The sequence below is a fragment of the Acanthopagrus latus genome, chromosome 6, assembly GCF_904848185.1.
Source record: "Acanthopagrus latus isolate v.2019 chromosome 6, fAcaLat1.1, whole genome shotgun sequence".
Lineage (NCBI taxonomy): Eukaryota > Metazoa > Chordata > Actinopteri > Spariformes > Sparidae > Acanthopagrus > Acanthopagrus latus.
The window spans coordinates 122,370-137,468 of record NC_051044.1 but is presented as its reverse complement, the minus strand read 5'-3'; the positions used below and the strand labels follow the sequence as shown (position 1 = coordinate 137,468).

The window sequence follows — 15,099 nt, the reverse complement described above, 5'->3', positions numbered from 1 at the left end:
TGAAATGAATGACCGGAAAACGTTTCTGTGATAAATTTAGCTTCACGCAACCGGAAGAAGCCGAAGTGTAACTTCCTGGAAACAAAGAAAACACCACCGTCCAAACGTATCGATTACTGATTGATCAGTTTTGAGGGAACGTCGCAGGCTTGTCGGTGTATGTCAGCGGTAACTCTCCGGTAACGGTAACGGCACTTTAAATATCTGCTGCGGAGATAAAACGGCTCGAACTGCCGCTGTTAGCTTTGCTGCTGTTAGCCTAGCCTAGCAGAGTCAGCACAGTTGTACCCGGACCGGACAGGGTCAGGACCTTTTCCAACATGGGAGCCCACCGCAGTGAGGGGGGCCGGGACTGGTTAGAGCAGGACGGGCCGGAGCAGCCGGAGCAGAGCCCGGTAAGGCTAACGCCACCTAGCTTAGCATGTTAGCTGGCCGACCGTCTGAACGTGTTTGATGTTTCTGTTCTGTTGGGTTGAACTCTGAAGGCCTCATGTCCTGTTCGATGTGTCTGTCAGATGACGTCATAGGTTCCAATCAGTCTGTATTGTTTTGAGTAATCGATCATCAATAATCGGTGATCAGCGAAGTGAGATACAGTCTGAAGCAGTAGGCTTATTGATCTATTATCAACACATAAATGAGTTGAACTTACGGTTTTAGTCATTGATTAGGCTGAACTGAGATCAATGAATCAGTTGATCAGTTTGATATCTGAGCGTTTGTGAAGTTTTACATTTACATTTTTCTGATTGTGTGTGTGTGTGTGTGTGTGTGTGTGTGCGTGCGTGCAGAAGCCATGGAACCTGATGATAAAACACAGACAAATTCACAGACGAGGACGACGCTCACACATGGCAGTCAGGTCAGTACTGGTTGGTACTGGATCACAGTGGCTTGGTTGCAGCAGGGTCACTCTGGATCAGGTTGGACAGTTCTGATGAAGTCAGGGTTGCAACTACAGGACTGTCCCACCGCCGCTTTGCTTTTAATGGGTATTCAATGAGACAGCATGACGATGGAGGAGGATCTGCGGTCAAAGCGCCCAGTTGTAAGAACCTGATGACTTTAATGAGGCAGAAGTACCCGCCTCCTGTTCGATCACAGCCTGAGTCAGACGGACACATTGATTGTTGTTTAGTTCAGCAGAGGTTTGATTAGCGGATCACTCGCTGTGATTCCTGTGATTGACTAAATCTGGTGTGACTCACTGTGTGTGTGTGTGTGTGTGTGCGCGCGCGCCTGTGCATGTGTGTTTGTAGTTACACTGATCCTCAGGTTTCCATGGACCTGCTGAGGGCGGTGCTTCAGCCCAGCTTCAACGATGACATCATGGCTGTGTTCAAGAAGTACCACAAGGTCAGAGGTCACAGTGTGTGTGGACGGATGTGAACAGGTGTGTATCGGTGTTGTTGATGTCCTCTTGTTGGTTTTGCTGCAGTTCTTTGAGAAAGCGGCAGAGAATGTGAAGGAGAACGTTGGCGATGATGTCCAGACCGATCAGCTGATCAAAGAGGCCTGCAGGAACGTTCTGGAACATGTGAGATCACATCCTGTTGTCTTTGTCCTCTGACCTTGCTTGTGTTCACAGAAGGCCCATGATGGCTGAAATCAGCTGTTACTGTGACATCACATCAGGTGTCAGCAGGTCCTACAGTATTTTGACCTCATGACCTTTGATTGCAACCATCTGTCTGTTTCTCTGTGTGGTTACCATGGTTTCCTGTGATATGATCAACAGGCCAAACAGCTGTTTCCAGAGGTAGAGGTGAAGAGGGCGGGGCCTGAGGTGCCCATCAAGGTAGGAAGGGGCAACGAGACGATCAAGAATATTTGTGACCTGGTCCAGTTCTGATGGGGTTTTTATGTCTGTCAGAGGTCTAGAGTTGCTGATGAAGATTACAGCCAGCGAGGAAGCCCCCTCCCCAAGAAGGTACCGTGACCTCTGACCTCACAGGTGTTTGCTAGGCAGTCAGACGACAGGTGTGAGACAAACAAGTGTGCGACAGTCAGGTGTGGGACAGTTCTTTCACCTGTCTGTCTGTCTCTCTCTGTCACTAACTGTACTGACTGTCTGTCTCCAGAGGAGGACACGTCCAGGTGCGGCAGCCATCTCTTCTGATCGACAGCACACCTTCTCCACTCAGTGAGTCTCTGACAGGTAACAAGTGACATCATCATTAGTAAGCAGGTAGATGACAATACCTGACAAACATGTGACTGTTTGTGTCCTTAGAGTGAAGCTCAAGTCTGATCCCATCAAGAGAGAAGGACCAAAGGTGAGTCTTGATCTGACAGGTGCTGGTCACATGATCACACTGTGTTATTATTAGAACAGGTGTGTTTTCTTACCTGTGGCCTCCTCTTCAGCTCTGTTTTGATTTGTGTCATCTAGTGGAATGCTAAAGTTTCTCCCTAAAAACTCTGTTACCTACAAACTCAGCATGTTAGCATGAAGCTAGTTTCTGATGCTAACAAGACCCAAAGGAGAGCGCCAGGCAGGGGCCAGACTGCATAATGAAGTCATCACATCACAACCTCCATGACATGATTCACTGTCAGCGTTTGATTTATTCTGTCTGATAACATTTGGAAAGTCTAGAAGAGCCAGATGCTCAACAGGAAGTGAGCCGGCTCGGTCGGTGGAGGTCTGTGGTCCTCACCATAGACGCCTCATAGAGCGCTGGACTGTACGTCGACGTCGCTGCCACCTTGGATGTGGCAGCTCCGCCCTGTGAACTGATACAAGTCAATGTAGTGAACTTTATAAAGTTCCTTCTACAAAGTGCTATAAGTTAATGTCTCATTTATAGATTCACACACGTACAGATATATTCAGGAAACAGAGAGGAACCAAAGACAACGTCTGTAACGTTCTCTGATGATTATAAACATTAACTACTCCTAACTATTAACTACATTAACTACTACTGTTCAGTATACAGGTCGGCACCAAACCACAGGGTGTGTTTTATAATGTTATGAGTGTTTACAGCTGCTAATGTACAGTATCTCACAAAGTAAGTACACACGTCACATTTCTGTAAATATTTTATTATAACTTTTCATGGGATGACACTGAAGAAATGACACTTGACTACTGCAATGTAGAGTAGTGAGTGTGGAGCTTGTATAACAGTGTAAATGTACTGTCCCCTCAAAATAACTCAACACACAGCCATTAATGTCTGAACCGCTGGCAACAACAGTGATTACACCCCTAAGTGAAAATGTCCGTGAGATGTATGTGACGCTGCTGTGTGTGTGTGTGTGTGTGCGCGCGTGTGCGTGTGTGTGCGTGCGTGTGTATGTGTTTTAGTGGGATCCATCCAGACTGAGCGACAGCAGCACGTTTGTTCTCGGCTCCAGAGCCAACAAGTGAGTAAACATGTAAACAGCATGTTAAACCTGGGAGATTATCAGAGAAATGTATTGATGTTTTGACGGGAAGTGAGTCATTGTGTGTTGTTGTGATGTCACTGTGCAGGGCCCTGGGGATGGGCGGGACCAGAGGACGTATCTACATCAAACATGCTGATCTGTTTAAGGTGAACACACACACACGCACACTGCAGCTCATATTGATCAGGTTCAGTTCACGTGATCAATATGACTCATTAATCACGTATGTCCACATGCTTACAGACCTGTGTGTGTGTGTGTGTGTGTGTGTGTCCGTCAGTATGCAGCAGATGCGAAGGATAAGCAGTGGTTGGCAGAGAGACACCACATGAGAGCAACGGGAGGGAAGATGGTGAGAAAAGTGTTAAAAGTACCTTAAAGTACTACAGATGTAAACGTAACGACACAGATTTAAAGCACGAGAAGTACTACTGTACCTGAACACACCACTGTGTGTGTGTGTGTGTTTTTAGGCCTACCTGCTGATCGAGGAGGACATCCAGGATTTGTCTCGCAGTGACGAGTACAAGTGAGTCTGACATCATCCCATCTGTCCCCATGGTAACCAGCTCCGCAGGTCTGTGGTTGCCGTGGTAACAGCTCTGTGTGTGTGTGTGTGTGTGTGCGTGCAGGGACTGTCCAGATGTCAGGATGGACGAACTGAAACCGTTCTCTGTTCCTGTGTGGATGGTGGAGAAGATGCAGAGAGCCATGGAGGCTCAGAGAGAGGCTGACCTCTGACCTCACACTGATCATGTGACCAGCAGGCTCTCATCTGATTGGCTGCTTCTATTGTTTTTCTTCTTACTGCTGTTTTTTAAAAAATAAATAAAACTGTGTTCACCTCCTAAACTGAACTCAACACAATATGAATACTCCAACAGTAAAGAGCAGAGGGTCTGAAGCTTGATTACATTATGATGAATTGATCACCATTAACGACTGATTATGTCGCTCTGATGTCACAGGAAGTCACCATGTAATAAATCAATGAAACATCCTGCAGTGCTCATTAAATCATCAGGACTCCTGGGGGGAAAGGAGGTTCAACAAACTCTGAGTCTAACCCTGAACTCTAAGTTGACTTACCCTGTGTAGTGAAACTCGTGAATTTTCAGTTCCAGAACAGCTGATCTGAGTTAGGTAAGTCGACTCTGAGTATGTTTACTCTGAGTTGAGCTCGTGCCTGACGACTAGTAAAATGCCATCATCAATGGAGCTCCGATACTGTGATTCACCATGGCAACCGGAGAAAACAGGAAGCAGACATTTTCTGGGGGAAAAAAAAAGTAACACAGCTGCGGCTGTAATAAAAATCACTGACAGAGTTTTAGATGTGCCCGTCTTTTTATTTTGGATTTAACATTACTTTCTTTTATATTAGCCTTTAAGGAAGTGGTTGAATGTTGTTCAGTGTTTTGTTTTATTTTATTTTAGGTTATTTTATTTAATTGAAAGCACCTGAAAATGAAATATAAAAACAGTCTCCTCACTTTGGTTTTATTTCACATATTAAACAAAGTAAAAGTTTATCCAGTGGATATTTTAACTTGTAGTAGCTTTTACCACCAACTGATAATGTTTAACACACATCACACATCAACATCCTGCTGAGTAGTTGAACATGAAGTGGTGCTCACCTCCACCTCCACCATGTTCGACAGAGGCAGAGGAGCTGATCCTGAGTCAGGTCGCTGGGCGACCAGAGGAGCTGATCCTGAGTCAGGTCGCTGGGCGACCAGAGGAGCTGATCCTGAGTCAGGTCGCTGGGCGACCAGAGGAGCTGATCCTGAGTCAGGTCGCTGGGCGACCAGAGGAGCTGATCCTGAGTCAGGTCGCTGGGCGACCAGAGGAGCTGATCCTGAGGGCGTCACTCACCCCCCAGGACCAACATTAGAGGCAGACACACACTGACTGTCAGATTGAACTAGAAGTCATTTCATCTTATACTCAATGCGGCAGCAAACTAGAAACACAGACTTTGAAATTACGTTGTTGGAAAAAATACAATAGGCTCTACTGATGGTTACTTTTGTAGCTATCTGTGGGGAAATAAAGAAAGCCAAATGAAATGTGAGTTAATTATCTTTTTCTGGCTGCTGGAAGGTGATTGATTAACCTGCAAAGTGATTAATTTTTTTTAAAGAGGACTGTTCAGATCTGAGAGCATGTCAGCGATGACGTGTAGCCTGATATTCATTGTGCGGCTGGAGAATATAAATGACGGACTGCTGTTCGTTTCAGTCCTTGTCAGGGAGTGAGAGCTCATCTAAATGAATCTAAATTCTCCTCCTGGTGTAAAACTATGTGAATTATTTCTGCTTCAACATGATCCGACTGAGAAGGAAAGGACAGCCGCTGTCAGACAGCTCCGTCAGACTCAGGGTTTCTTCAGGTAAACCTGCCAGTGAGCAGGTTATGTTCACAGAGGAAGTTACCGCAGTAACAGACCCAGAGTTTAAGTTACCTTTCTCTCTGGAACTGAAAACTCAGAGTTTCTCTCATCTCAGGGTTTTCACAAAACCCGCTTTCTGGAATACCCCCAGCTGAACGATCACTACACTGAGCTGACTGGAGCACTGACACAGATCAACTGTACAACCAGAAACCAGTGGATCAAATGATTGACTGATGATGTCACACAGGTAAACAGGAGTCCCGTCCCTCAGCTTCACTCTGATCTACACTACATCACAAAGACAAGCCCTCAGGAAGTGACATCACACACTTTATTTATAAAAATAAACATTAGACAGACACAGTGCCAGGACAAAGAGGATGTGACATCATCAGGGGGCGGGGCATCATTCGATCCCTTCCTGCTTGTCCTTGATGGCGACTCTGAAGCGTTCCTCCAGCAGAGAGAGCTCGCTGATGAGGTCAGTGATGGCGTTTGTGAACGCTTCCTGTCAAAGAATACACTCATCATCAGGGACATGACATCACTTCCTGTCAAAATAAAACAGTGACATCACAAGCACCTTATTCAGGTGGGTGAGGTACCTGTGGACTGTAGTCAGGCGTAGTCTGCACTCTGATGACAATCTTGTGTTCCAGAGGATGAGGAACTTTATAACCAGCAAACAGAACCTGGGGATCCTTCAACAGCTGACTGACACACACACACACACACACACACACACACACACACACACACACACACACACACACACGAGCCGTGTGTTTAGATTTAAATCCGTAAGATAACTGCCGCTACTGAACCTGTTAGCATGCTGCTAGCTCTGGTCTGTAGCCTGATAGTACTCTGAGTGTGTGTGAGTGTGTGTGTGTTAGCATGCTGCTAGCTCCGGTAGCTCTTACGCTCGGATGATGTTGCCCAGCGTGTGGTCCTCTTTGTTCAGGGTGAACAGACAGGCGTTGGGAACCTTCGTGTCTTTAGTGATGGTGATCTTCTTCTCTCCTTCAAACAGAAGAAACGACTCGAAGGCGGGAGGCGCGTTCATCTTCTCAGTCTGAGCGCGAGCACAGCAGACAACCAACCGGAACCACTTCCTCCAAAACAAGGTGACGACTTCCGTCTTCTTCTTTGTTTGTTTGTTTGTTTGTTTTTTTTTTGAATAATTTAATTCGACCTTCTGATAAGGACTACGGAAGCTCAAAGGGGCCATGCATTCATACATTTTATTTCCTCAGTTTTCCAAGATAATGAGGTAATTTCATTTGTTTTCCCGAGAAAACGGGATAAATAATTTGAGATCTCGAGATGATGACTGTGATATGATAGGCCTGAGATTTCCATCACAGGAGATATATGTGAGGTGGTGAATGATATAATCCTGCTCCTCTGACACTGCTACACTTTCCTGCAATGGTTTAATAAACTACACTATCGTTTTGTTTTCTCAAGACTTCGAATTAATTATATCGTTATCTTGGGCAAACAAAGTTTCGTTAACTCGAGAGAATTATCCCGTTATCGCAGTGAGAAACTGGAGGAAATAAAATGTATGACTACATGGCCCCTTAGGGCTTCCGTACTATTAACCCTTCCGTAAATAAAATTCCTGTGGATCAATACATGCACAACAAGATGTGAGACCGAACAAACTGAGGCTGAAACTCTTAAGACAGATTCATTTTGAAACAGAATCAGAACTAGCTGGTATCATGACCAACATCAGAACTATAACAAGTAAAGCATTTCGATGGTAAAGTGAAAATATTCCAGAGAATAAAGCCACAATCACACGTGGCTCCTGTGCGTATTAATATGGAGACGTCAGTGTCACAGTGTCAGTACCCGTCATCTTCTTCAGCAAGAACCAGCAGCAAATATGTCCATCAGCAATGATCGCTTATTATTGATCGTCCCTGAGGCATCAATCACATCACTGGTCTGATCTGCTGTCCTTTCTCTGTCTCTGCTGGTCAAACATTCACTGAGACTGATGAGTAAAAAGCTTCAGATCACATCCTGACATCATGTCTGATATTAAGCCTTCATTATGTGTAAAAATGCTCAAGCTGTGACGTCAATATTAAATGTTTCGTCACATGCCCGACGTCCCACCTGTCCAATCATATTGCTGCTCCTTCTGGATGTGCTCTTGTCATTGGTTTAGAGAAGGTGGTTTGTTTTTGAAAGTCGGGCGCTGATTGGCTGAGTGTGTGAGGACGAGTCGGTTTAAACCGGGGGGCGGGAGTGTGTTCAGTTTGAATCCGGGGACAGAAAATCCGCTCGGACCGCTGACACTCCGACACACGGTGAGTCCCGAAGGAACGTTTATCTCCCGGTTTATTCACTCGGATTAATGAAAACAGTGTGGACACGTTGACCCGAACTGTTTGTCTTCTCGGTGGGTTCATATTATCAGGCTAACAGCAGAATTACCTGTCTGGGCTAACGCTAAACAGCGCTAATATCATTAGCTTGAAGCTACATCTGTTTCGGAACCAGAGAACACACAAGCTGTTGTTAACGAGCATACCGGCAAACTGACGGCTTTCTGTTCATGGACAGTGGAGCTCATAGTTTGCCTGTTAAATACCGACAAATTTACGTCCGGTACAAGCTAACGTGTAGCTGCAGTTAGCTTACGTGTAGCTGCAGTTAGCTAACGGTGAGTTCAACTGTGGCTACTCAACAGAACAGTGTAATTAGTTACCCGCTGTTTGTGAGCTGTTTACCTGTCTGTCTCTCTGACCTCCTGTCTGTCTCTCTGACCTCCTGTCTGTCTCTCTGTCCCCAGCAGTAACCCTCAATAGCGCTCATGGCCTCTCAGAACATGGACCCTGCAGCAGCAGCAGCTTCGTCCACAGCTGCTCTGAAGGGTAGTGAGAGCGGCGGCAGCGCAGCCAGAGGTTCTGTGTCCAAAAGGTGAGAGCCGGACTACGAATATTCTGATGTTATATTGTGATCTGATTCCAGTATCCAGATGGTGTGAGCTGGTACAGCAATCTATTACATTGTACATGAGACAGAAACTTTTCTAAAATGTGCGCCTGACAGATGTTAACTGTGTGTCTGCAGGCTACAGCAGGAGCTCATGACTCTAATGGTGAGTTATATCGTGTGTGTGTGTGTGTACTCAACCACTGTCACCATAGTAACCACACACTGATGTTGTCCCTAGTCCTGAAACCAAGAAATCGTTAGCGTGTTAGCACTTCCTGTCCCCTCTTCTCAAAGTCTGTGTGTTGACTGTGTTTTCAGTAAGAGTCTGACAGAAGGTGTGTTGTTACAACAGGCTGAACATATTTGCATGTTACTATAGTCAGTCATTTTTATTGTTTTGAAACCAGAGAAGAGAAAACACATCAGCCTATTGGCTAGGCCAATGAGATGGCAACTGACACAATAAGCATTTAATGCAATAACACCCTTTTTAAAAAAAACCTATCTGCAATGATCTGACCCATGTGATTTATTAGCCTATAATCATGTCTCTGCCAGGCTGAAATCTTGTGCATGTGTAGTAGTTGCTTTAGGCCTATTTAAAGTTGGTGCTTTGAGAGTTAACACAGAAGTACTTAGGCCTATTTATTAGCTCACTCCACTTCCCATTAGTTAGACTAGCAAAAATATATGGGGACAAAATATTGGACAGGATATAAGATAACATTTGTGTAGTTTCACTGCATATAATCCACTCCCTTTCTCTACACATCAATAATTTATTGTGTTTATTGTGTGTTCGTGTCAGCTCACATGTGCCTGAGCCACGCTGCTCACCGTGTCTCCTGTCTTCACCACAGCTTTGTGACGTGTCTGTCTGTCTCTTGCTCTCAGATGTCAGGTGATAAGGGAATCTCTGCGTTTCCAGAATCAGATAATCTCTTCAAATGGGTCGGGACCATCGATGGGGCCCAGGGCACAGTATGTACACACACACAACCAATCAATCACGTTGTGCTGTGGGTGGGACATTGAGCCCACTCTTCCCTCTGACCTGTCTGTCTCTCAGGTGTATGACGGCCTCAGGTACAGGCTGTCTCTGGACTTCCCAGCTGGTTACCCATATCAGGCTCCTCGTGTGAAGTTTGTCACGCCGTGTTTTCATCCCAATGTGGACGAACAAGGTTTCATCTGTCTCGACATCCTGAAGGACAAATGGTCAGCACTCTATGACGTCCGCTCCATCCTGCTGTCCATCCAGAGCCTGCTGGGAGGTAACCATAACAACCAGTTGACACTCACCGGTTCAGTATGTCACCAGTTTTTGAGTCGGGGTGACTGAAGGTTGAAATAATTTCCATCCACGGGTTAGATTTGTGCGTCCTCCAGTGAAGGTAAAGAACCAATCACTGTTGGTATCGGATGATGTAATGACACTGGAGGTGGCGCTGCGGTAGGACAGGATCAAACTGATCATGGGGACAACCCTTCTCCTGTCCTGTCCACCTCTCACCTGTCTGACAGATGTGGGGGCGTTTTCTCACCAGAGATGGGTTTTAAAATTTATCTTGGTATTAAACCAGCAGTTTTGTAGTTTATTAATTAATGAATGCACCGCAAAGGCCAGCCAACTAAACCTCATTTCATGCTTGCTGTGGATCGACAGCTGAAGCCAACCAATGACAAACAAACATATGAGGGCGGGAGTGAAGGCGACGGACACACACACAGTGTTGCCAACTTGGCAACTTTCTCGCTAGATTTAGAGACTTTTCAGACCCTCTTAGCGACTTTATTTCTAAAAAGCGACTAGTGACAAATTTAGCGACTTATTCAGATCATCAGGGGAAAGACGAGAAATATATTGTAATTCTCCTGCTGCTCAGAGTCATCAGTCCATGGCTCCTTTGCAGCAGCACCGGGGTCTCTCCCCTCCCCAGCGGCTGTGCAGGCGGCAGGCCGGTGTGTCGGGGGCTGGCTGGCGCAGCAGGAGCGACACCGCGGCCGCTTGCTCTGTGGATTTGAGCCCGGATAGCTGCTGTTTACTCTGTTGATCCGTTAATTCCCTGACTTCTTTCTAGACTCCAGTGGTACTTGACCGATAACCTGAAGCTGCTGAGTTTCGATCTTCACTTTCACTCTTCTCTCCAGATTAGGATGTCATCGTTCATCTTGTAAAAATGCACATAGTTTGTTTGATCTTTTTCCTCCCTTTACTGTTGTTACTTCTAATATGTTTGTCTCTGTAGTGAGTTTCTGATAATTTGGTAATGATTTCTCTATCAACCATTTGTATATGGCTTAAAATAATCTCTTTATTTTTCTGATAATGCTTGGTTTTCACCAAACCTGTAGTCATATTGTGTCATATCGATATCAAGATATCTGGCATGAATATCGACTGTCAGCTGCACACTGAAATATTACTGTCCACACTGTTTGACTCCCCAGTCAATTTATAGAACAATCAGCTAGCTCGATGCTAACATATAGCTGGAATTCCCATTTACATGCTAAGAGGGGTTTGCATCACGACTTTGATAAAAGTATATTTACAAACGATCTGTTATAATTTACATAACGGGGTTCTCCCCAGAAATGTTTAGTGTAGCGGTGCACTGTCATTGCGGGGGCGGGCGGACGCTCGCTAGTCACCCTCACCTAACACCCTCAGCTAACATTGAAAATGAGTATAGTGGCACTGAGCTAGCAGTATAGTGGCGCTGTGTCACCATTCCATTGTCTGGGGAGAACCCTGCATAAGTAAATGTGTGATCTGATGTTTCAGGTATGATCAATATTTAAGGCATAAACAAATGGATGAACTTGATTTAGAGCAACATGAACTGGTCGAACCTGGAACTGTGGAGGCATTGTGTCCAGCAGAGGGCAGCACTCGGTATACGAGTTGATGTTCCTCTAGCAGCTGAAAGTGAAGGAAACGTTATGTGATTTCTTCTTCTTTAAGTTGTGGAGTTTAAAAGTTGAGTTTTGTTTGTGAAGGATTTTAAGACTCTGCTCTTCATCAGCGCGAATATCTTAATAACTAAACCCACTCTGCAGTATGATGAGACAAATCTCAGACTGACGGCTGACAGGTTGTTTATGTCTGTGTTTCTAACTCGCTTGTTTGTGTTTTGTGTCAGAACCAAACAACGAGAGTCCACTGAACACGGCGGCGGCAGAACTGTGGGACGATCAGGAAGGTGAGAGACAGCTGCTGCTCCATCACCTGTTACCTGTATAGCGTGATGTGTAGACGCTGCAGTCACTCTGATAACAATATTTAATGATCAGTAATGGAACAATCATTTTTATAGTCTGTTTGTAAACAAGCTGATCAGCTGAGAACGATGGATCAATCCAGCAGCAGGACATGTGCGACACTCTTTACTGTCCCCTAACACACACATCTATCAGTGTACTGCACCTGGAATCAATAACTAACAATGAATCACACCGCTAATTCTGAGGTGTCAGTCTTGATCTGTGTTCAGCAGCAGCAGTGGCTGATGGGAGTTGTAGTTCTAACTGCTGTTTGTCTCTTGCAGCCTTTAAAGCTCATCTACACTCGACCTTCCAGAAGTGAAGCCACTCTGTTTTCTTCTTCTCCTGTCGTTTGTCTTCTTCTGTGTTTGTACAATATTTTTATGTTTGTTCAGCTCGCTGTTTCAATAAAGTTCTTAATTCAACACACACGCTGACTCACTCTGTTAATTAAATGAAATCCATTAAGTTTCTGCTCAGTTTTGATTTGACGTGATTAAATGTAAAACCTGAACGGTAACTGACGATCAATAATGTCTGTTTCCCACCTGATCGTCTTTCTGTTTGAGCTGATTTAATATTTTCCTCAATTAAAATTTCAGTTGAATAAAATCTGACCATTAAATCAGCACTTTGCAAGGTGCTGTTTAGCTCAGCAGTGCCCCGTGTTCAGAGGCTGTGTCCTCGCCGCGGGTTCGAGTCCCGGCCGGGGCTGTTTAGTGCATGTGTCCCCCCAATGCTGTAACCCTGTTGTGTCTTCAGCTGTTCTGTCAATTAAGTCATATAAAGGCCAAAAATATTAAAAAAAAAAAAAAAAATAGAACTTTACTTGAGTACTCGGAGCCAATAAACAAGAAGCAGCTTCAACACGTGAAACATTCAAATCATGAAATTAAAGATATCACAGTTGAACACAGACGACATGTAACTGCTGCGTTAATGAGAACTATATTCACTTAAGTATAATGAGACTAAAGTCATTTACTTGATGGATCATTTCTGTCAGAATGTTGGAGAACTTTAATGCACCGATGAAGTTCTGGTTCTGAAGACAAACCTTCAAACATCCCTCTGATTCTCGCCACGTCCAGACCTGCCAACTTGTACGTATTTTTCATACTCGGTACGCATTTTGACCCTTAATTACGCTTGTCGCTGCTCTCCTGGGACGCATTTTGTTGCATCTCGCACTTCACCGGTTTCAGTTTCCATGCAAGTTCAATCTATGAAGGTGCTTCTGCCGCTGAGCCACAACAATCAGCATGTAAGTGAAGTGAAAGGCTTTTGGCCAATCAGAGTGCTGCATTTTAACACCCTCGCCCACCTGCCCATCCTGCCAAATGCTCTTTATGTTCAGTTTAATTCAGTGCCTCAAGAAAGCCAGGCTGACCTGATAACTGATTGCTCTTCTGCCACTTGCTGCCACTGCCAATGCAAACAGCATTGAAAAGGTAAAATTAAGACGTTGAGTTTACCTGACGATGTTGTTAACGGCTCGTCAAAGTTACCATTCATTGATGTTGTGTGTTGCAACCTACTGTATACTAACCGTAACGTTTCCCCAAATCATCACTGCTGTAGACAAAACTGTAGGTTGACGTGCCATGGCGGAAGAACCACCTCATAAAAGAAACCTTAAAGATTTCTTGGCAGCTATCGGGGAGGTGGCCTTGCCTGCACATGTCCAGGCCACCTCATCACGCATTCTGCATCGTGTGCAAGACCAACACTAAGATCAGTCATCAGGAGACAACAGGTATCATCCATCCCATTAGTGGGGGGCAGTTAGGAAAGTGGTGAAATGTCTAGAAGTCTAGAAGGTTTTAGACAGGCTAGGTGCTGATTAACTTTAGATAAATAAATAGAATAATTACCAAACAGGATTTAGGTTACAGTTGGAGGGCAATGGTGGGCTGACACGAGGGGGTTGTACTCATAAAATTTCTTCAAGGTTGACAGGTCTGCACATCATCCACAAATCAGATCGTTTGGTCGAAGCTGCTTCTATACGTGTCGACTGGTTCCTGACATCAGCAGTCAAAACTCAGGTTTCATCATAATCATTCACATTATCAGAGTTCTGTCCAGTGTGACTGACAGTAACTCATTCACAGTGATGGTGGCGGCTACCATGACGATCAGCACATCAGGAGCAGTTTGGGGTTCAGTATCTTGCTTAAGGGCACTTCAACATGCAGACCAGGGAAATCAAACTAGCCTCTGATAACAAGACACTGGCAAAAGTTAAAATCTGTCACAGCTTTTATGCTGGAAGAGTGGAGAATAAAACATATGTATTAAGTAAAGATAGAAAAAACTAAATTTAAAATGCAAAAGCTGAAACAGAAGAGAAACAATAAATGTGAAACTTAAATACTATATACATATATAAAATAATGGATTATAAAATATTATTCAGACTTGATGGACATCGTTAGGTGAAGAGAAACATTAAATCTCATACATTTGATGTCCAACTTAACGGAGCTGTAGATGTTTTTAATAATAAACATGCAGCCGTTCATGTTTACGTAGCAGAGACCTGTGGGCGGGGCTTAATGACAGGAGATCTTACATCATGTGGCTTTTAAGCAGCTACTAACTTAGTTTTGTTGTTTGTTGCGGCGCCCGCTGTGGACAGAAGATGACAGTGCTGAAACAAGTGTGTTCGTGCCGGAGTGCAGAGCAGCGCCTGTCCTCATCCTCAGCACAGAGATGAGTCTGAGTCTGAGTCCAAGGTGCGAGCTCTGATGATTTCAGAGCATCTTCTCTTTGAATGAACTGTCTGTCTCTGAACACAAAGGCCTCTGTAGGACTGTCTCTCACTAACAAGCTGTCAGACACAAAAAGTCTTTCAGTGGACAGAAATTTGATGTCTCAGTTGCACCAAAGCAAAGCTGTGAAACTACTGCTGGCAGAGGTGGGAAGTAACAAAATGCAAATACTTCATTACTGTACTTAAAGTAATCTGTAACTCTTTTTTGTTATATTTGCAAAAATTGCAATTATGATCTGACAGTTCGGTTTGCCAATAATACGGCCCTGATACTACCTCCAGAGGCGGATCAGCGCCAGAG

General features: G+C 44.6%; 3 protein-coding genes across 7 annotated transcripts; 2 read left to right on the top strand and 1 right to left on the bottom strand.

Annotated features, from left to right (window-relative positions):
• Positions 1 to 33: 33 nt before the first annotated feature.
• LOC119020439 (deoxynucleotidyltransferase terminal-interacting protein 1) lies at positions 34 to 4,399 on the top strand. The gene is made up of 13 exons (XM_037099727.1): positions 34 to 395; positions 792 to 862; positions 1,260 to 1,356; positions 1,439 to 1,537; positions 1,739 to 1,798; positions 1,874 to 1,930; positions 2,082 to 2,143; positions 2,234 to 2,276; positions 3,317 to 3,375; positions 3,485 to 3,545; positions 3,680 to 3,751; positions 3,873 to 3,928; positions 4,032 to 4,399. The coding sequence occupies exons 1-13, from the start codon at positions 321 to 323 to the stop codon at positions 4,138 to 4,140; spliced, it is 921 nt and encodes a 306-aa protein (XP_036955622.1). The 5' UTR covers positions 34 to 320; the 3' UTR covers positions 4,141 to 4,399.
• A 1,710-nt stretch (positions 4,400 to 6,109) lies between these two features.
• Positions 6,110 to 6,928, bottom strand: polr2j (RNA polymerase II subunit J). The gene is made up of 3 exons (XM_037099734.1): positions 6,721 to 6,928; positions 6,403 to 6,511; positions 6,110 to 6,305 (listed from the first exon to the last, which is right to left on the bottom strand). The coding sequence occupies exons 1-3, from the start codon at positions 6,861 to 6,863 to the stop codon at positions 6,204 to 6,206; spliced, it is 354 nt and encodes a 117-aa protein (XP_036955629.1). The 5' UTR covers positions 6,864 to 6,928; the 3' UTR covers positions 6,110 to 6,203.
• A 1,054-nt stretch (positions 6,929 to 7,982) lies between these two features.
• Positions 7,983 to 12,451, top strand: ube2c (ubiquitin-conjugating enzyme E2C). 5 transcript variants are annotated; one of them, XM_037099729.1, is made up of 7 exons: positions 7,983 to 8,124; positions 8,613 to 8,737; positions 8,891 to 8,918; positions 9,650 to 9,736; positions 9,825 to 10,029; positions 11,902 to 11,961; positions 12,307 to 12,451. In XM_037099729.1, the coding sequence occupies exons 2-7, from the start codon at positions 8,631 to 8,633 to the stop codon at positions 12,342 to 12,344; spliced, it is 525 nt and encodes a 174-aa protein (XP_036955624.1). In that variant the 5' UTR covers positions 7,983 to 8,124; positions 8,613 to 8,630; the 3' UTR covers positions 12,345 to 12,451. The 5 variants fall into 5 exon arrangements, with proteins under 5 accessions (XP_036955624.1, XP_036955623.1, XP_036955626.1 ...); XM_037099728.1 differs by having other exon boundaries at positions 8,610 to 8,737; XM_037099731.1 differs by having other exon boundaries at positions 8,101 to 8,216.
• Positions 12,452 to 15,099: the final 2,648 nt, after the last annotated feature.

What these genes read in the sequence shown, in the direction of transcription:
- LOC119020439 (XM_037099727.1), top strand. Translation starts at nt 321, where the DNA reads ATGGGAGCCCACCGCAGTGAGGGGGGCCGGGACTGGTTAGAGCAGGAC. An exon ending in TGTTCAAGAAGTACCACAAG is followed by an intron (nt 1,357 to 1,438) that starts GTCAGAGGTCAC and finishes GTTTTGCTGCAG; the next exon opens with TTCTTTGAGAAAGCGGCAGA. An exon ending in TCAAGAGAGAAGGACCAAAG is followed by an intron (nt 2,277 to 3,316) that starts GTGAGTCTTGAT and finishes TATGTGTTTTAG; the next exon opens with TGGGATCCATCCAGACTGAG.
- polr2j (XM_037099734.1), bottom strand. Translation starts at nt 6,863, where the DNA reads ATGAACGCGCCTCCCGCCTTCGAGTCGTTTCTTCTGTTTGAAGGAGAG. An exon ending in CTGGGCAACATCATCCGAGC is followed by an intron (nt 6,512 to 6,720) that starts GTAAGAGCTACC and finishes TGTGTGTGTCAG; the next exon opens with TCAGCTGTTGAAGGATCCCC. An exon ending in CGCCTGACTACAGTCCACAG is followed by an intron (nt 6,306 to 6,402) that starts GTACCTCACCCA and finishes ATTCTTTGACAG; the next exon opens with GAAGCGTTCACAAACGCCAT.
- ube2c (XM_037099729.1), top strand. Translation starts at nt 8,631, where the DNA reads ATGGCCTCTCAGAACATGGACCCTGCAGCAGCAGCAGCTTCGTCCACA. An exon ending in AGGAGCTCATGACTCTAATG is followed by an intron (nt 8,919 to 9,649) that starts GTGAGTTATATC and finishes TCTTGCTCTCAG; the next exon opens with ATGTCAGGTGATAAGGGAAT. An exon ending in CATCCAGAGCCTGCTGGGAG is followed by an intron (nt 10,030 to 11,901) that starts GTAACCATAACA and finishes GTTTTGTGTCAG; the next exon opens with AACCAAACAACGAGAGTCCA.